This window comes from Oncorhynchus nerka, linkage group LG14 (genome assembly GCF_034236695.1).
Source record: "Oncorhynchus nerka isolate Pitt River linkage group LG14, Oner_Uvic_2.0, whole genome shotgun sequence".
Taxonomy (NCBI): domain Eukaryota; kingdom Metazoa; phylum Chordata; class Actinopteri; order Salmoniformes; family Salmonidae; genus Oncorhynchus; species Oncorhynchus nerka.
The window spans coordinates 12,084,789-12,106,401 of NC_088409.1; the positions used below are offsets into that span (position 1 = coordinate 12,084,789).

Sequence of the window (21,613 nt, forward strand, 5' to 3'; positions counted from 1 at the left end):
CCTATGCTAGTAAATTGTTACCTACCTAAAGATCAGTAGACCTGTGCTAGTAAATTGTTACCTACCTAAAGATCAGTAGACCTATGCTAGTAAAGTGTTACCTACCTAAAGATCAGTAGACATATGCTAGTAAATTGTTACCTACCTATAGATCAGTAGACCTATGCTAGTAAATTGTTACCTACCTATAGATCAGTAGACCTATGCTAGTAAATTGTTACCTACCTATAGATCAGTAGACCTATGCTAGTAAATTGTTACCTACCTAAAGATCAGTAGACCTATGCTAGTAAATTGTTACCTACCTAAAGATCAGTAGACCTGTGCTAGTAAATTGTTACCTACCTAAAGATCAGTAGACCTGTGCTAGTAAATTATTACCTACCTATAGATCAGTAGACCTATGCTAGTAAATTGTTACCTACCTAAAGATCAGTAGACCTATACTAGTAAATTGTTACCTACCTAAAGATCAGTAGACCTATGCTAGTAAATTGTTACCTACCTATAGATCAGTAGACCTATGCTAGTAAATTGTTACCTACCTAAAGATCAGTAGACCTATGCTAGTAAATTGTTACCTACCTATAGATCAGTAGACCTATGCTAGTAAATTGTTACCTACCTAAAGATCAGTAGACCTATGCTAGTAAATTGTTACCTACCTAAAGATCAGTAGACCTATGCTAGTAAATTGTTACCTACCTAAAGATCAGTAGACCTGTGCTAGTAAATTATTACCTACCTATAGATCAGTAGACCTATGCTAGTAAATTGTTACCTACCTAAAGATCAGTAGACCTATACTAGTATATTGTTACCTACCTAAAGATCAGTAGACCTGTGCTAGTAAATTGTTACCTACCTATAGATCAGTAGACCTATGCTAGTAAATTGTTACCTACCTATAGATCAGTAGACCTATGCTAGTAAATTGTTACCTACCTAAAGATCAGTAGACCTTTGCTAGTAAATTGTTACCTACCTAAAGATCAGTAGACCTTTGCTAGTAAATTGTTACCTACCTATAGATCAGTAGACCTATGCTAGTAAATTGTTACCTACCTAAAGATCAGTAGACCTATGCTAGTAAATTGTTACCTACCTAAAGATCAGTAGTCCTATGCTAGTAAATTGTTACCTACCTAAAGATCAGTAGACCTATGCTAGTAAATTGTTACATTTACATTTACATTTAAGTCATTTAGCAGACGCTCTTATCCAGAGCGACTTACAAATTGGTGCTTTCACCTTATGTTACCTACCTATATATCAGTAGACCTATGCTAGTAAATTGTTACCTACCTAAAGATCAGTAGACCTATGCTAGTAAATTGTTACCTACCTATAGATCAGTAGACCTATGCTAGTAAATTGTTGCCTACCTAAAGATCAGTAGACCTGTGCTAGTAAATTGTTACCTACCTATAGATCAGTAGACCTATGCTAGTAAATTGTTACCTACCTAAAGATCAGTAGACCTATGCTAGTAAATTGTTACCTACCTATAGATCAGTAGACCTATGCTAGTAAATTGTTACCTACCTAAAGATCAGTAGACCTATGCTAGTAAATTGTTACCTACCTAAAGATCAGTAGACCTATGCTAGTAAATTGTTACCTACCTAAAGATCAGTAGACCTGTGCTAGTAAATTGTTACCTACCTAAAGATCAGTAGACCTATGCTAGTAAAGTGTTACCTACCTAAAGATCAGTAGACATATGCTAGTAAATTGTTACCTACCTATAGATCAGTAGACCTATGCTAGTAAATTGTTACCTACCTATAGATCAGTAGACCTATGCTAGTAAATTGTTACCTACCTATAGATCAGTAGACCTATGCTAGTAAATTGTTACCTACCTAAAGATCAGTAGACTATGCTAGTAAATTGTTACCTACCTAAAGATCAGTAGACCTGTGCTAGTAAATTGTTACCTACCTAAAGATCAGTAGACCTGTGCTAGTAAATTATTACCTACCTATAGATCAGTAGACCTATGCTAGTAAATTGTTACCTACCTAAAGATCAGTAGACCTATACTAGTATATTGTTACCTACCTAAAGATCAGTAGACCTGTGCTAGTAAATTGTTACCTACCTAAAGATCAGTAGACCTGTGCTAGTAAATTATTACCTACCTATAGATCAGTAGACCTATGCTAGTAAATTGTTACCTACCTAAAGATCAGTAGACCTATACTAGTATATTGTTACCTACCTAAAGATCAGTAGACCTGTGCTAGTAAATTGTTACCTACCTATAGATCAGTAGACCTATGCTAGTAAATTGTTACCTACCTATAGATCAGTAGACCTATGCTAGTAAATTGTTACCTACCTAAAGATCAGTAGACCTTTGCTAGTAAATTGTTACCTACCTAAAGATCAGTAGACCTTTGCTAGTAAATTGTTACCTACCTATAGATCAGTAGACCTATGCTAGTAAATTGTTACCTACCTAAAGATCAGTAGACCTATGCTAGTAAATTGTTACCTACCTAAAGATCAGTAGTCCTATGCTAGTAAATTGTTACCTACCTAAAGATCAGTAGACCTATGCTAGTAAATTGTTACATTTACATTTACATTTAAGTCATTTAGCAGACGCTCTTATCCAGAGCGACTTACAAATTGGTGCTTTCACCTTATGTTACCTACCTATATATCAGTAGACCTATGCTAGTAAATTGTTACCTACCTAAAGATCAGTAGACCTATGCTAGTAAATTGTTACCTACGTATAGATCAGTAGACCTATGCTAGTAAATTGTTGCCTACCTAAAGATCAGTAGACCTGTGCTAGTAAATTGTTACCTACCTATAGATCAGTAGACCTATGCTAGTAAATTGTTACCTACCTAAAGATCAGTAGACCTATGCTAGTAAATTGTTACCTACCTATAGATCAGTAGACCTATGCTAGTAAATTGTTACCTACCTAAAGATCAGTAGACCTATGCTAGTAAATTGTTACCTACCTAAAGATCAGTAGACCTATGCTAGTAAATTGTTACCTACCTAAAGATCAGTAGACCTGTGCTAGTAAATTGTTACCTACCTAAAGATCAGTAGACCTATGCTAGTAAAGTGTTACCTACCTAAAGATCAGTAGACATATGCTAGTAAATTGTTACCTACCTATAGATCAGTAGACCTATGCTAGTAAATTGTTACCTACCTATAGATCAGTAGACCTATGCTAGTAAATTGTTACCTACCTATAGATCAGTAGACATATGCTAGTAAATTGTTACCTACCTATAGATCAGTAGACCTATGCTAGTAAATTGTTACCTACCTATAGATCAGTAGACCTATGCTAGTAAATTGTTACCTACCTAAAGATCAGTAGACCTTTGCTAGTAAATTGTTACCTACCTAAAGATCAGTAGACCTTTGCTAGTAAATTGTTACCTACCTATAGATCAGTAGACCTATGCTAGTAAATTGTTACCTACCTAAAGATCAGTAGACCTATGCTAGTAAATTGTTACCTACCTAAAGATCAGTAGTCCTATGCTAGTAAATTGTTACCTACATAAAGATCAGTAGACCTATGCTAGTAAATTGTTACATTTACATTTACATTTAAGTCAGTAGACGCTCTTATCCAGAGCGACTTACAAATTGGTGCTTTCACCTTATGTTACCTACCTATATATCAGTAGACCTATGCTAGTAAATTGTTACCTACCTAAAGATCAGTAGACCTATGCTAGTAAATTGTTACCTACCTATAGATCAGTAGACCTATGCTAGTAAATTGTTACCTACCTAAAGATCAGTAGACCTGTGCTAGTAAATTGTTACCTACCTATAGATCAGTAGACCTATGCTAGTAAATTGTTACCTACCTAAAGATCAGTAGACCTATGCTAGTAAATTGTTACCTACCTATAGATCAGTAGACCTATGCTAGTAAATTGTTACCTACCTAAAGATCAGTAGACCTATGCTAGTAAATTGTTACCTACCTAAAGATCAGTAGACCTATGCTAGTAAATTGTTACCTACCTAAAGATCAGTAGACCTGTGCTAGTAAATTGTTACCTACCTAAAGATCAGTAGACCTATGCTAGTAAAGTGTTACCTACCTAAAGATCAGTAGACATATGCTAGTAAATTGTTACCTACCTATAGATCAGTAGACCTATGCTAGTAAATTGTTACCTACCTATAGATCAGTAGACCTATGCTAGTAAATTGTTACCTACCTATAGATCAGTAGACATATGCTAGTAAATTGTTACCTACCTAAAGTTCAGTAGACCTGTGCTAGTAAATTGTTACCTACCTAAAGATCAGTAGACCTATGCTAGTAAATTGTTACCTACCTAAAGATCAGTAGACCTATGCTAGTAAATTGTTACCTACCTAAAGATCAGTAGACATATGCTAGTAAATTGTTACCTACCTATAGATCAGTAGACCTATGCTAGTAAATTGTTACCTACCTATAGATCAGTAGACATATGCTAGTAAATTGTTACCTACCTAAAGATCAGTAGACCTGTGCTAGTAAATTGTTACCTACCTAAAGATCAGTAGACCTATGCTAGTAAATTGTTACCTACCTAAAGATCAGTAGACATATGCTAGTAAATTGTTACCTACCTATAGATCAGTAGACATATGCTAGTAAATTGTTACCTACCTAAAGATCAGTAGACCTATGCTAGTAAATTGTTACCTACCTATAGATCAGTAGACCTATGCTAGTAAATTGTTACCTACCTAAAGATCAGTAGACCTATGCTAGTAAATTGTTACCTACCTAAAGATCAGTAGACCTATGCTAGTAAATTGTTACCTACCTAAAGATCAGTAGACCTGTGCTAGTAAATTGTTACCTACCTAAAGATCAGTAGACCTATGCTAGTAAATTGTTACCTACCTAAAGATCAGTAGACCTATGCTAGTAAATTGTTACCTACCTAAAGATCAGTAGACCTATGCTAGTAAATTGTTACCTACCTAAAGATCAGTAGACCTATGCTAGTAAATTGTTACCTACCTATAGATCAGTAGACCTATGCTAGTAAATTGTTACCTACCTAAAGATCAGTAGACCTATGCTAGTAAATTGTTACCTACCTATAGATCAGTAGACCTATGCTAGTAAATTGTTGCTCCATTGCTGGTGAGCTTGCAGAGTAAACCGTTCATATTCTTGCTTACCACGTTTGTTTTGGAGCTGCATATTTATATAGGCAATTCTCTCTCCATACAATTTGAGGTTTGTGCTGCACCCGATCCTATAGCTGTACAGCAAATCAGCAATCTATTCGCTAGCTCACCCAACCTGTGTTGATTGACAGTTTGCTGGTCCAATCAGTGTTCAGAGTGTGCATTTCTCTAGCCAATCTTTTTTTTTGTTGCAAGGGTGATGCTGCGGCTACTGTCTCTGTCTGTGTGTAATCCAGGTAGACTCTATGCCACAAAATGAGTGACAAATCATTACAAAAACTGGCCAGATTATTTCAAGTCATCCGTCTCAAGTCAAAGTCGAGTCCCGAGTCTTGAGGCTTCAAGTACAAGTCAAGTTATTTTATTTTCTATCAAGTCGACTCTCAATTCATCAAATATGTGACTCGAGTCCAAGTTTTATGACTCGAATCCACAACTCTTCCTGAAACCCAGGATGGTTAATACAGCCGTAATGGACCCAGGATGGCTAATGCAGCCGTAATGGACCCAGGATGGCTAATGCAGCCGTAATGGACCCAGGATGGCTAATGCAGCCGTAATGGACCCAGGATGGCGAATGGACCCAGGATGGCTAATGCAGCCGTAATGGACCCAGGATGGTTAATGCAGCCGTAATGGACCCAGGATGGCTAATGCAGCCGTAATGGACCCAGGATGGCTAATGCAGCCGTAATGGACCCAGGATGGTTAATGCAGCCGTAATGGACCCAGGATGGCTAATGCAGCCGTAATGGACCCAGGATGGTTAATGCAGCCGTAATGGACCCAGGATGGCTAATGGACCCAGGATGGCTAATGGACCCAGGATGGCTAATGCAGCCTAATGGACCCAGGATGGCTAATGGCCCCAGGATGGCTAATGCAGCCTAATGGACCCAGGATGGCTAATGGCCCCAGGATGGCTAATGCAGCTGTAATGGACCCAGGATGGCTAATGCAGCTGTAATGGACCCAGGATGGCTAATGCAGCCTAATGGACCCAGGATGGCTAATGGACCCAGGATGGCTAATGCAGCCTAATGGACCCAGGATGGCTAATGGCCCCAGGATGGCTAATGGACCCAGGATGGCTAATGGACCCAGGATGGCTAATGCAGCCGTAATGGACCCAGGATGGCTAATGGCCCCAGGATGGCTAATGGACCCAGGATGGCTAATGGACCCAGGATGGCTAATGCAGCCGTAATGGACCCAGGATGGCTAATGGCCCCAGGATGGCTATTGGACCCAGGATGGCTAATGGACCCAGGATGGCTAATGCAGCTGTAATGGACCCAGGATGGCTAATGGACCCAGGATGGCTAATGGACCCAGGATGGCGAATGGACCCAGGATGGCTAATGCAGCTGTAATGGACCCAGGATGGCTAATGCAGCCGTAATGGACCCAGGATGGTTAATGCAGCCGTAATGGACCCAGGATGGCTAATGCAGCCGTAATGGACCCAGGATGGCTAATGCAGCCGTAATGGACCCAGGATGGCTAATGCAGCCGTAATGGACCCAGGATGGCTAATGCAGCCGTAATGGACAAAGGATGGCTAATGGACCCAGGATGGCTAATGCAGCCGTAATGGACCCAGCAAGACCTCAGGTTTCAACAGTTACCATGAAAACAGAACAGATGTAAATGTATATGTAAATGTAATCAAACAACAAGAGACAACTGGTGATCATAAACAATTGTCTTTCAATTTTCTGTCTGTCTTTGGCACTTTGCTCTCAGCCTATGTCCTAATCCAGACATATTTTGTCCTAATCCAGACATATTTTGTCCTAATCCAGACATATTTTGTCCTAATCCAGACATATTTTGTCCTAATCCAGACATATTTTGTCCTAATCCAACCATATTTTGCTTTCCCAATTTAGTAATGTCCTTCACCCCATTGTCTCATTCTCTCACCTCATTGAGCGAGGGGAATCGGAGCTGGGCTGTCTTGCGCTGTTCTCCATCGATGTAGATGGTGACCAGATTCTGACCGAAGGGACGGCGGCCGGGAATATGGACTATATCCACAGAGTGCTGTGGGGAGAAGAGAGAGAGCGAGAGGAAGAGAGAGAGGAGGAGAGAGAGGGAGGGAGGAGGAGAGATCAAGTAGAGAGAGAGAGGAGAGCGAGAAGAGAGAGAGCAGGAGAGAGAGCGAGAGGGTGGAGGAGAGGGTGGAGGAGAGAGCGAGAAGAAGAGAGAGAGCGAGAGAGAAGAGAAAATAGTCTTTACTCAATATATTGCAGGTAAAATATGACTTCTATGCAAGGTATGCCTGCTAGATTATTGTGCTTTCTCCAGAATCTAGAAACATGAGTGTGTCTTGAACTCGTTAAACATCCATTATTAAACAGTCCCTGACGATGATCCTTCATTAGAGTAACAACACAGCTGTAGTGAACACATGGTACAGCAGCTAACTGGCTGATCCCAGCGTACATCAGGCCTGTCAGATAAGATGGGGAAACAACTCCGTAATTGAGAGGCTGTGTCTCGATCTCTGATTGCATCCCGAATGGAGCAGTGGTCTGGGAGTAGTGGCCTGAGGAAACACACTTAATGTGTTGTGAAAAGTGTTACGAAATGTCATGTCATGTTTTAAATTGTATATAACTGTCTTCATGCGACCCCAGGAAGAGTAGCTGCTGCCTTGGCAGGAACTAATGGGGATCCATAATAAACCCCAGGAAGAGTAGCTGCTGCCTTGGCAGGAACTAATGGGGATCCATAATAAACCCCAGGAAGAGTAGCTGCTGCCTTGGCAGGAACTAATGGGGATCCATAATAAACCCCAGGAAGAGTAGCTGCTGCCTTGGCAGGAACTAATGGGGATCCATAATAAACCCCAGGAAGAGTAGCTGCTGCCTTGGCAGGAACTAATGGGGATCCATAATAAACCCCAGGAAGAGTAGCTGCTGCCTTGGCAGGAACTAATGAGGATCCATAATAAACCCCAGGAAGAGTAGCTGCTGCCTTGGCAGGAACTAATGGGGATCCATAATAAACCCCAGGAAGAGTAGCTGCTGCCTTGGCAGGAACTAATGAGGATCCATAATAAACCCCAGGAAGAGTAGCTGCTGCCTTGGCAGGAACTAATGGGGATCCATAATAAACCCCAGGAAGAGTAGCTGCTGCCTTGGCAGGAACTAATGAGGATCCATAATAAACCCCAGGAAGAGTAGCTGCTGCCTTGGCAGGAACTAATGAGGATCCATAATAAACCCCAGGAAGAGTAGCTGCTGCCTTGGCAGGAACTAATGAGGATCCATAATAAACCCCAGGAAGAGTAGCTGCTGCCTTGGCAGGAACTAATGGGGATCCATAATAAACCCCAGGAAGAGTAGCTGCTGCCTTGGCAGGAACTAATGAGGATCCATAATAAACCCCAGGAAGAGTAGCTGCTGCCTTGGCAGGAACTAATGAGGATCCATAATAAACCCCAGGAAGAGTAGCTGCTGCCTTGGCAGGAACTAATGAGGATCCATAATAAACCCCAGGAAGAGTAGCTGCTGCCTTGGCAGGAACTAATGGGGATCCATAATAAACCCCAGGAAGAGTAGCTGCTGCCTTGGCAGGAACTAATGGGGATCCATAATAAACCCCAGGAAGAGTAGCTGCTGCCTTGGCAGGAACTAATGGGGATCCATAATAAACCCCAGGAAGAGTAGCTGCTGCCTTGGCAGGAACTAATGGGGATCCATAATAAACCCCAGGAAGAGTAGCTGCTGCCTTGGCAGGAACTAATGGGGATCCATAATAAACCCCAGGAAGAGTAGCTGCTGCCTTGGCAGGAACTAATGGGGATCCATAATAAACCCCAGGAAGAGTAGCTGCTGCCTTGGCAGGAACTAATGGGGATCCATAATAAACCCCAGGAAGAGTAGCTGCTGCCTTGGCAGGAACTAATGGGGGTCCATAATAAACCCCAGGAAGAGTAGCTGCTGCCTTGACAGGAACTAATGGGGATCCATAATAAACCCCAGGAAGAGTAGCTGCTGCCTTGGCAGGAACTAATGGGGATCCATAATAAACCCCAGGAAGAGTAGCTGCTGCCTTGGCAGGAACTAATGGGGATCCATAATAAACCCCAGGAAGAGTAGCTGCTGCCTTGGCAGGAACTAATGGGGATCCATAATAAACCCCAGGAAGAGTAGCTGCTGCCTTGGCAGGAACTAATGGGGATCCATAATAAACCCCAGGAAGAGTAGCTGCTGCCTTGGCAGGAACTAATGGGGATCCATAATAAACCCCAGGAAGAGTAGCTGCTGCCTTGGCAGGAACTAATGGGGATCCATAATAAACCCCAGGAAGAGTAGCTGCTGCCTTGGCAGGAACTAATGAGGATCCATAATAAACCCCAGGAAGAGTAGCTGCTGCCTTGGCAGGAACTAATGAGGATCCATAATAAACCCCAGGAAGAGTAGCTGCTGCCTTGGCAGGAACTAATGGGGATCCATAATAAACCCCAGGAAGAGTAGCTGCTGCCTTGGCAGGAACTAATGGGGATCCATAATAAACCCCAGGAAGAGTAGCTGCTGCCTTGGCAGGAACTAATGGGGATCCATAATAAACCCCAGGAAGAGTAGCTGCTGCCTTGGCAGGAACTAATGGGGATCCATAATAAACCCCAGGAAGAGTAGCTGCTGCCTTGGCAGGAACTAATGGGGATCCATAATAAACCCCAGGAAGAGTAGCTGCTGCCTTGGCAGGAACTAATGAGGATCCATAATAAACCCCAGGAAGAGTAGCTGCTGCCTTGGCAGGAACTAATGGGGATCCATAATAAACCCCAGGAAGAGTAGCTGCTGCCTTGGCAGGAACTAATGGGGATCCATAATAAACCCCAGGAAGAGTAGCTGCTGCCTTGGCAGGAACTAATGGGGATCCATAATAAACCCCAGGAAGAGTAGCTGCTGCCTTGGCAGGAACTAATGGGGATCCATAATAAACCCCAGGAAGAGTAGCTGCTGCCTTGGCAGGAACTAATGGGGATCCATAATAAACCCCAGGAAGAGTAGCTGCTGCCTTGGCAGGAACTAATGGGGATCCATAATAAACCCCAGGAAGAGTATCTGCTGCCTTGGCAGGAACTAATGGGGATCCATAATAAACCCCAGGAAGAGTAGCTGCTGCCTTGGCAGGAACTAATGGGGATCCATAATAAACCCCAGGAAGAGTAGCTGCTGCCTTGGCAGGAACTAATGGGGATCCATAATAAACCCCAGGAAGAGTAGCTGCTGCCTTGGCAGGAACTAATGGGGATCCATAATAAACCCCAGGAAGAGTATCTGCTGCCTTGGCAGGAACTAATGGGGATCCATAATAAACCCCAGGAAGAGTATCTGCTGCCTTGGCAGGAACTAATGGGGATCCATAATAAACCCCAGGAAGAGTAGCTGCTGCCTTGGCAGGAACTAATGGGGATCCATAATAAACCCCAGGAAGAGTAGCTGCTGCCTTGGCAGGAACTAATGGGGATCCATAATAAACCCCAGGAAGAGTAGCTGCTGCCTTGGCAGGAACTAATGGGGATCCATAATAAACCCCAGGAAGAGTAGCTGCTGCCTTGGCAGGAACTAATGGGGATCCATAATAAACCCCAGGAAGAGTAGCTGCTGCCTTGACAGGAACTAATGGGGATCCATAATAAACCCCAGGAAGAGTAGCTGCTGCCTTGGCAGGAACTAATGGGGATCCATAATAAACCCCAGGAAGAGTAGCTGCTGCCTTGGCAGGAACTAATGGGGATCCATAATAAACCCCAGGAAGAGTAGCTGCTGCCTTGGCAGGAACTAATGGGGATCCATAATAAACCCCAGGAAGAGTAGCTGCTGCCTTGGCAGGAACTAATGGGGATCCATAATAAACCCCAGGAAGAGTAGCTGCTGCCTTGGCAGGAACTAATGGGGATCCATAATAAACCCCAGGAAGAGTAGCTGCTGCCTTGGCAGGAACTAATGGGGATCCATAATAAACACCAGGAAGAGTAGCTGCTGCCTTGGCAGGAACTAATGAGGATCCATAATAAACCTCAGGAAGAGTATCTGCTGCCTTGGCAGGAACTAATGAGGATCCATAATAAACCCCAGGAAGAGTAGCTGCTGCCTTGGCAGGAACTAATGGGGATCCATAATAAACCCCAGGAAGAGTAGCTGCTGCCTTGGCAGGAACTAATGGGGATCCATAATAAACCCCAGGAAGAGTAGCTGCTGCCTTGGCAGGAACTAATGGGGATCCATAATAAACCCCAGGAAGAGTATCTGCTGCCTTGGCAGGAACTAATGGGGATCCATAATAAACCCCAGGAAGAGTAGCTGCTGCCTTGGCAGGAACTAATGGGGATCCATAATAAACCCCAGGAAGAGTAGCTGCTGCCTTGGCAGGAACTAATGAGGATCCATAATAAACCCCAGGAAGAGTATCTGCTGCCTTGGCAGGAACTAATGGGGATCCATAATAAACCCCAGGAAGAGTAGCTGCTGCCTTGGCAGGAACTAATGGGGATCCATAATAAACCCCAGGAAGAGTAGCTGCTGCCTTGGCAGGAACTAATGGGGATCCATAATAAACCCCAGGAAGAGTAGCTGCTGCCTTGGCAGGAACTAATGGGGATCCATAATAAACCCCAGGAAGAGTAGCTGCTGCCTTGGCAGGAACTAATGGGGATCCATAATAAACCCCAGGAAGAGTAGCTGCTGCCTTGGCAGGAACTAATGGGGATCCATAATAAACCCCAGGAAGAGTAGCTGCTGCCTTGGCAGGAACTAATGGGGATCCATAATAAACCCCAGGAAGAGTATCTGCTGCCTTGGCAGGAACTAATGGGGATCCTTAATAAACCCCAGGAAGAGTAGCTGCTGCCTTGGCAGGAACTAATGGGGATCCTTAATAAACCCCAGGAAGAGTAGCTGCTGCCTTGGCAGGAACTAATGGGGATCCATAATAAACCCCAGGAAGAGTAGCTGCTGCCCAGGAACTAATGGGGATCCATAATAAACCCCAGGAAGAGTATCTGCTGCCTTGGCAGGAACTAATGGGGATCCTTAATAAACCCCAGGAAGAGTATCTGCTGCCTTGGCAGGAACTAATGGGGATCCTTAATAAACCCCAGGAAGAGTAGCTGCTGCCTTGGCAGGAACTAATGGGGATCCATAATAAACCCCAGGAAGAGTAGCTGCTGCCTTGGCAGGAACTAATGGGGATCCATAATAAACCCCAGGAAGAGTAGCTGCTGCCTTGGCAGGAACTAATGGGGATCCATAATAAACCCCAGGAAGAGTAGCTGCTGCCTTGGCAGGAACTAATGGGGATCCATAATAAACCCCAGGAAGAGTAGCTGCTGCCTTGGCAGGAACTAATGGGGATCCATAATAAACCCTAGGAAGAGTAGCTGCTGCCTTGGCAGGAACTAATGGGGATCCATAATAAACCCCAGGAAGAGTAGCTGCTGCCTTGGCAGGAACTAATGAGGATCCATAATAAACCCCAGGAAGAGTAGCTGCTGCCTTGGCAGGAACTAATGGGGATCCATAATAAACCCCAGGAAGAGTAGCTGCTGCCTTGGCAGGAACTAATGGGGATCCATAATAAACCCCAGGAAGAGTAGCTGCTGCCTTGGCAGGAACTAATGGGGATCCATAATAAACCCCAGGAAGAGTAGCTGCTGCCTTGGCAGGAACTAATGAGGATCCATAATAAACCCCAGGAAGAGTATCTGCTGCCTTGGCAGGAACTAATGGGGATCCATAATAAACCCCAGGAAGAGTAGCTGCTGCCTTGGCAGGAACTAATGGGGATCCATAATAAACCCCAGGAAGAGTATCTGCTGCCTTGGCAGGAACTAATGAGGATCCTTAATAAACCCCAGGAAGAGTAGCTGCTGCCTTGGCAGGAACTAATGAGGATCCATAATAAACCCAAATGGCACCCTATTCTCTAAATAGTGCACTACATTTAACCCTGGTCAAACCTAGTGCACTGTATAGGGAATAGGGTGAAATTTGGTCCCCATCCTCTGTCCCTATATCTGTGTGTGTATCTTACCCAGCAGCAGTCTGTTAGAGGGTGTTCTGGCAGGGACACGACCATGTAGTCTTTCTTAGTGCAGACAGCCACCACCAACACTCCCTCCATGGTGAAGAAAGCCTCTAAACCTGTACCACCGGCTGTCAACAGGCTAAGCACCAAGGAGACAGGAAACACATCAATAACTGCCCCCTTGGGGGATCAATAAAGTTCACTGAATGGATTTGAATCTGATCCAACTGACGACTGGTGGCAATATTAAGTTACTCTGCCTGTTACATACTTTTAAATCATATTGCTTTCAACGAGGGCTGTGGCGGTCATGACATTTTGCCAGACGGTTGTTGTCATGCAAAAGCCTGCTGGTCTCACGGTAATTGACCGGTAAGAACATATAAACACGCGCCGTTGGAACATCCAATAATAAATCTATGTAATTGACACCATCACAATAAATACAAGATGTATTCAGGTCTAAAGAAACATTATGATGTGAATAAAATGTATTTCAGAAGAACAGAATATGAGTTACGGTATGTTATCTGGCTAAGATCCATGACATAGGCTATAGGCCAGTTCCTTTAGCTGACAAGATATGCCCTGAGTACCAGGCCATTAGGACATGATGGAGGGACAATAGAGCCCTGAGTACCAGGCCATTAGGACCTGATGGAGGGACAATAGAGCCCTGAGTACCAGGCCATTAGGACCTGATGGAGGGACAATAGAGCCCTGAGTACCAGGCCATTAGGACCTGATGGAGGTACAATAGAGCCCTGTGTACTAGGCCATTAGGACCTGATGGAGTCACAATAGAGCCCTGAGTACAAGGCCATTAGGACCTGATGGGGGAACAATAGAGACCTGAGTACCAGGTCATTAGGACCTGATGGAGGGATAATAGAGCCCTGAGTACCAGGCCATTAGGACCTGATGGAGGGACAGTAGAGCCCTGAGTACCAGGCCATTAGGACCTGATGGAGGGACCATAGAGCACTGAGTACCAGGCCATTAGGACCTGATGGAGGGACCATAGAGCACTGAGTACCAGGCAATTAGGACCTGATGGAGGGACAATAGAGCCCTGGGTACCAGGCCATTAGGACCTGATGGAGGGACAATAGAGCCCTGAGTACCAGGCAATTAGTACCTGATGGAGTGACCGTAGAACCCTGAGTACCAGGCCATTAGGACCTGATGGAGTGACAATAGAGCCCTGAGTACCAGGCCATTAGGACCTGATGGTCGTTAGTGGGTAGGGTGCTAAAAAAGCATGACACATAGTACACGAGAGGAGATTACCGTGACTCAACAGTCACGTGGAATTTTATTGCGTTCATGACTCATGACTGCCAGTGTGGCAGTAATATGGTCACCGCAACATCCCATATTGAAAACAGAGACGTGGGGAGATTTTCGCCCTCATTGGGCCAGCACCGGTTCTCTTATTGGACCAGCACCGGCTCTTTTATTGGGCCAGCACCGGCTCTCTTATTGGGCCAGCACCGGCTCTCTTATTGGGCCAGCACCGGCTCTCTTATTGGGCCAGCACCGGACTAGCTCATTGGGCCAGCACCGGCTCTCTTATTGGGCCAGCACCGGCTCTCTTATTGGGCCAGCACCGGCTCTTTTATTGGGCCAGCACCGGCTCTCTTATTGGGCCAGCACCGGCTCTCTTATTGGGCCAGCACCGGCTCTCTTATTGGGCCAGCACCGGACTAGCTCATTGGGCCAGCACCGGCTCTCTTATTGGGCCAGCACCGGACTAGCTCATTGGGCCAGCACCGGGTCTCTTATTGGGCCAGCACCGGCTCGCTCATTGGGCCAGCTCCGGCTCTCTTATTGGGCCAGCACCGGACTAGCTCATTGGGCCAGCACCGGCTCGCTCATTGGGCCAGCACCCGCTCGCTCATTGGGCCAGCACCCGCTCGCTCATTGGGCCAGCACACATCAAGCAGTAGTGTGGTCTTAGGTGTATCCCCATCTCTCCAGTCTGGTACCTGTACAGCTGTTTCCTGCGGGGGTCCTTTGCCCATACCCCGTGTCGCCGCCCCTGGTGCCCCAGCAGACGGGCGGGTGCTGGGCATGGAGAACTCTGAGTGGTATTGTGGGAAGTCCATGTTGAGACAGAGCCAGGCGTGGAAGGAAAACCCACTGCCTGGCCAGCGCTGGACCGTGGGCACCATGATCCCTGCCAGGGGATGAGTCAGGTCAAAATACTGCAGGGCGCTGTTCCTCCCATCCCTGGCCGCCATCACCGCCAGCACCCGGATGATGCGGGCGCAGTAAGGGTGTGTCCCCGTCCTCTTCCCTGCCAACACGTCCTGCCCCTGGTAAGGGAGAGAATTTTATCTAAGGGTGGTCATGTGCTGTATATAGGGTGCTATCTAGACAGAGGGGTGATATCTAGACAGAGGGGTGATATCTAGACAGAGGGGTGATATCTAGACAGAGGGGTGATATCTGGACAGAGGGGTGATATCTGGACAGAGGGGTGATATCTGGACAGAGGGGTGATATCTGGACAGAGGGGTGATATCTGGACAGAGGGGTGATATCTAGACAGAGGGGTGATATCTAGACAGAGGGGTGATATCTAGACAGAGGGTGCTGTACGACTATCTAGAGGGTGATATCTGGACTAGACAGAGGGGTGATATCTATCTAGACAGAGGGGTGCTATCTAGACAGAGGGGTGATATCTAGACAGAGGGGTGCTATCTAGACAGAGGGGTGATATCTAGACAGAGGGGTGCTATCTAGACAGAGGGGTTATATCTGGACAGAGGGGTTATATCTGGACAGAGGGGTGATATCTAGACAGAGGGGTGATATCTAGACAGACAGAGACAGGGTGATATCTAGACAGAGGGGTGATATCTGGACAGAGAGGGGTGATATCTAGACAGAGGGGTGATATCTAGACAGAGGGGTGATATCTAGACAGAGGGGTGATATCTAGACAGAGGGGTGATATCTAGACAGAGGGGTGATATCTAGACAGAGGGGTGATATCTAGACAGAGGGGTGATATCTAGACAGAGGGGTGATATCTAGACAGAGGGGTGATATCTAGACAGAGGGGTGATATCTAGACAGAGGGGTGATATCTGGACAGAGGGGTGATATCTAGACAGAGGGGTGCTATCTAGACAGAGGGGTGATATCTAGACAGAGGGGTGATATCTGGACGGAGGGGTGATATCTGGACAGAGGGGTGATATCTGGACAGAGGGGTGATATCTAGACAGAGGGGTGATATCTAGACAGAGGGGTGATATCTGGACAGAGGGGTGATATCTAGACAGAGGGGTGATATGAGGGTTCTAGACAGAGGGGTGCTATCTAGACAGAGGGGTGATATCTGGACGGAGGGGTGAAATCTGGGTTAATTGTTAAGGTTGGTGATGTAGATGCTTCTATGTACAATGCCAAAATAAATACCTAGTAACTTTTGTTGCATGGCAATAAGGTTCTGATTCTGAATGGTTTTACAGCGCCCTCTGTAAATATTGGGACAGTGAAGCACTTTTCTTTTGAAATTAAACAATGACTGAGGTTAAAGTGCGTACTGTCGTCTTTAATTTGAGGGTATTTTCATCCATATTGGGTAAACCGTTTAGAAATTACAGCCCTTTTTTAATACATAGTCCCCCAATTTTAGGAGACCAAAAGTATTGGGTCAAATTGACTTCTATGTGTATTAAAGCAGTCAGAAGTTTAATATTTGGTCCCATTTTCACACAATGACTACAGTATATCAAGCTGGTGACTGTACAAACTTGTTGGATGTATTTGCTGTTAATCTGAAACACAACAAAAACTATTTTGTGCCCAATAGAAATTAATGGTAAATAATGTGTTGAGCCATTTTTATTGTAAATAAGAATAGAATGTTCCTTAACATTTTATATCATACCCCCAAGACATGCTAACCTCTCACCATTACAATAACAGGGGAGGTTAGCATTTTATATCATACCACCAAGACATGCTAACCTCTCACCATTACAATAACAGGAGAGGTTAGCATTTTATATCATACCCCCAAGACATGCTAACCTCTCACCATTACAATAACAGGCCAGGTTAGCATTTTATATCATACCACCAAGACATGCTAACCTCTCACCATTACAATAACAGGAGAGGTTAGCATTTTATATCATACCCCCAAGACATGCTAACCTCTCACCATTACAATAACAGGGGAGGTTAGCATTTTATATCATACCCCCAAGACATGCTAACCTCTCACCATTACAATAACAGGCCAGGTTAGCATTTTATATCATACCCCCAAGACATGCTAACCTCTCACCATTACAATAACAGGCCAGGTTAGCATTTTATATCATACCCCCAAGACATGCTAACCTCTCACCATTACAATAACAGGGGAGGTTAGCATTTTATATCATACCCCCAAGACATGCTAACCTCTCACCATTACAATAACAGGGGAGGTTAGCATTTTATATCATACCCCCAAGACATGCTAACCTCTCACCATTACAATAACAGGCCAGGTTAGCATTTTATATCATACCCCCAAGACATGCTAATCTCTCACCATTACAATAACAGGCAGGGTTAGCATTTTATATCATACCCCCAAGACATGCTAACCTCTCACCATTATAATAACAGGGGAGGTTAGCATTTTATATCATACCCCCAAGACATGCTAACCTCTCACCATTACAATAACAGGGGAGGTTAGCATTTTATATCATACCACCAAGACATGCTAACCTCTCACCATTACAATAACATGCAGGGTTAGCATTTTATATCATACCCCCAAGACATGCTAACCTCTCACCATTACAATAACAGGGGAGGTTAGCATTTTATATCATACCACCAAGACATGCTAACCTCTCACCATTACAATAACAGGCAGGGTTAGCATTTTATATCATACCCCCAAGACATGCTAACCTCTCACCATTACAATAACAGGCCAGGTTAGCATTTTATATCATACCCCCAAGACATGCTAACCTCTCACCATTACAATAACAGGCCAGGTTAGCATTTTATATCATACCCCCAAGACATGCTAACCTCTCACCATTACAATAACAGGCCAGGTTAGCATTTTATATCATACCCCCAAGACATGCTAACCTCTCACCATTACAATAACAGGCCAGGTTAGCATTTTATATCATACCCCCAAGACATGCTAACCTCTCACCATTATAATAACAGGGGAGGTTAGCATTTTATATCACACCACCAAGACATGCTAATCTCTCACCATTACAATAACAGGGGAGGTTAGCATTTTATATCATACCCCCAAGACATGCTAATCTCTCACCATTACAATAACAGGCCAGGTTAGCATTTTATATCATACCCCCAAGACATGCTAACCTCTCACCAGTACAATAACAGGAGAGGTTAGCCTTTTATATCATAACCCCAAGACATGCTAACCTCTCACCATTACAATAACAGGCGAGGTTAGTATTTTGGGTGGGGGTATGATATTTGGAGTATAAAGCCCAATTATTATTTTTCTAAATGCTTCACTGTCCCAATAATTACGGAGGGCACTGTAGATGACTCTGTATATTACACTGTAGATGACTCTGTATATTACACTGTAAATGACTCTGTATATGACTCTGTATATTACACTGTAAATGACTCTGTAAATGACTCTGTATATTACACTGTAAATGACTCTGTAAATGACTCTGTATATTACACTGTAGATTACACAAATGAAAGCATTACAGAGCATCATTTTGAAATCAAATACCTGGTCGAGGGGTCGGAGCAGCCTCAACAGAGACTTCAGCTCAGCAGGCCTCAGACAGAGAGACCCCATGTCCTGTAACATCCCCAGGAGGCCATCGGCACACTGGCGGTCCAGTCTCTGTGGCTGGGAGAGGACATGGAGCACAGCCCCCACCAGGCCGGCCTCCACAGCCACCGTACGGCAGGCCAGGGAGCCCCCGCAGACCGCAGACAGCCACTGGGCTACCAGGAGCTGCAGGTCCCTCTGGGGGGCCAGGTCAGGCAGCCACTGTAGGAGGAGGAGGAGGGGCTGGTCGTTACTGACACCCAGGTGATGGGTGTGGGCGTGTTCCCCTTCCACCGCCTAGTGGAGAGAAGGAGAGGGAGAGAAAAGAGGAAGGCAATGAGAGAGGAGTGAGAGAGTCAGAGGTTTTTGTGGAAGTCCAAATATATCTAACCCACAGAATGTTGACAAGTAAAGGACTAATGGCCTTCATGACAACATGACATTCTCTCCCTTTACACTCTACATTAGTATCCCTTTAACCAGATGAAGTGAGGAGGTGTCGATCTGCTCACCATGTTCATGAGTTCCTGCAGCAGGCGTTTAGTGGGCTGACCCTGACTCTTCAGGACGTCAAACAGCTGGGAGTAGCCAATCCGCTCCTTGAAAACCTCCTGGAGGGAGAAGAACACAGAGACACAAATATAGACAGGCCAGTAATGTACAGAGACACAAATATAGACAGGCCAGTAATGTACAGAGACACAAATATAGACAGGCCAGTAATGTACAGAGACACAAATATAGACAGGCCAGTAATGTACAGAGACACAAATATAGACAGGCCAGTAATGTACAGAGACACAAATATAGACAGGCTAGTAATGTACAGAGACACAAATATAGACAGGCCAGCAATGTACAGACACAAATATGCCTCCCAAACGGCAACCTATTCTCTATATAGAACCCTATGGGCCCTGGTCAAAAGCAGTGCACTATACAGGGAATAGGTTGTCATTTGGGACAGAGATGGAATTAAAGAACTTCCTCCCTGGCAAAGAGCCACACAACAGACAGGAGGATAATGAGACTGTCTAAACAAGAATGAAAACAGTGTCAAGCCTTATCCGGCTTTTTTTCTGTTCTGATAACGTGTGTGTGTGTGTGTGTGTGTCAGACAGAGGAAGACGGTACTAGAACTATGATTGTGTGATGAAAAGCCTTGCCTAAGACCTGAAGACTGTGTAATCTCCCTGAAATGCTGCCTAAGCTTCAACTGGGAGAGCTAATGTAGTCTGGATGACCAGGGTTCAATACCCAGCGGGACACACTAGTTGTAGAAATCCTTACCTTGGCAGAAGGGGAGTTACTCATGATGGATGTGAGGACTCCGAGGGCATGGACTGTAATGCAGTCGGAACCTTTCTCCAAAACCTACACAGTCAGGGGGACATAATAATATGTGACACCGCAGACTTAACATACAGTATGTACAGGTGACACCCCACACCAACTCAAGGGGACATATATACATGAAAACACACACAGGGAAAAGACAGAAGTTACCATAACAACTGGGTCAATCAATGACAGGTGTTGACATGCAGAACCCAAACCATTACACAACTAATAAGATTGTAAAAGTCTTCTGCCACAAAAAAAGAATGTGACACACAAGCAAAACCCATTGTTACACAATAACCGAGCGCTGCAAAGGACAGATTCCATCACACATCTACAACCACAAGACATTGTGAAAGATACCAAACCAGCAGACATGCAGGAGGACGATCCCAACAGGAGCCCTGAGACAGTGAGGTGATACATGCTTGGAGAGATGAGCACACACACACACACACACACACACACACACACACACACACACACACACACACACACACACACACACAATCTGACCTACTGATGACAGCAGGACACTCAGCCTCTCTTAGAGAATATAGTGTGTAAGAAGAGAGAGAGGCTCATATCCACCCGCAATAACACACTGGACGACTGAACTAACCAGCTACACACCATTACACTCGTTATATTCTAAAAGCAGACATTTTTGACAGAATCTGGAAACCGTATGTGGACCATCTTAGAGAATGTTCTCTATAGTGGCCGTTTTGTTTCTGTCGGTGAATGTCAGTTTGTTTTAGATTTTGTTTAAATCCCTCAGTGTTTTGTTCCTTGGATCCCTCTGTGAGAATGAATGTATTTAGATTTGGGGGGGTGGAGAGGGGGGGCTGTATACTTGACTGAGTTCTGTAGAAAAACTAACTAATGGTCAACAACCAAAAAGAAGAGAGAGAGCTACTAGTCCAGTACACAGACCATCCTACCCTCCATCTCTCTGAGCTCCTTAAACAGGATGCCTCTTTACCAGGAAGTCTGGCCAGTCGCCCTCATTTGTAGATTATGCCGGTATACTATGTAGCTATAGACTGAGGTGGGTGGGGGAGGTGAGAAGGGAGGAGAAGAGGGAGAGGAGAGAGCATGAGAGAATGAAAGAGAGGGCAAGACAGAGAGAGATAAAGAGAGGAGGAGAGAGAGAGAAGAGGCTGAGTTTTCTGCTGACAGTCAGACCTATTTCAACATGATCATGGAGGGAAAGTACCTGGT

General features: G+C 44.7%; 1 protein-coding gene across 1 annotated transcript in view; it reads right to left on the reverse strand.

Moving 5' to 3' along the window:
• nbeal2 (neurobeachin-like 2) overlaps nt 1-21,613 on the reverse strand; it is a gene marked incomplete at its 5' end in the record, with an annotated part of 167,409 nt that overhangs the window by 92,559 nt on the left and 53,237 nt on the right. The window contains 8 exon segments of the mRNA XM_065027411.1: nt 7,120-7,239; nt 13,246-13,378; nt 15,228-15,250; nt 15,252-15,557; nt 19,004-19,345; nt 19,561-19,659; nt 20,339-20,422; nt 21,609-21,613. The exon segment at nt 21,609-21,613 is cut by the window's right edge and continues 88 nt beyond it. Coding sequence (XP_064883483.1) covers nt 7,120-7,239; nt 13,246-13,378; nt 15,228-15,250; nt 15,252-15,557; nt 19,004-19,345; nt 19,561-19,659; nt 20,339-20,422; nt 21,609-21,613 — 1,112 coding nt within the window.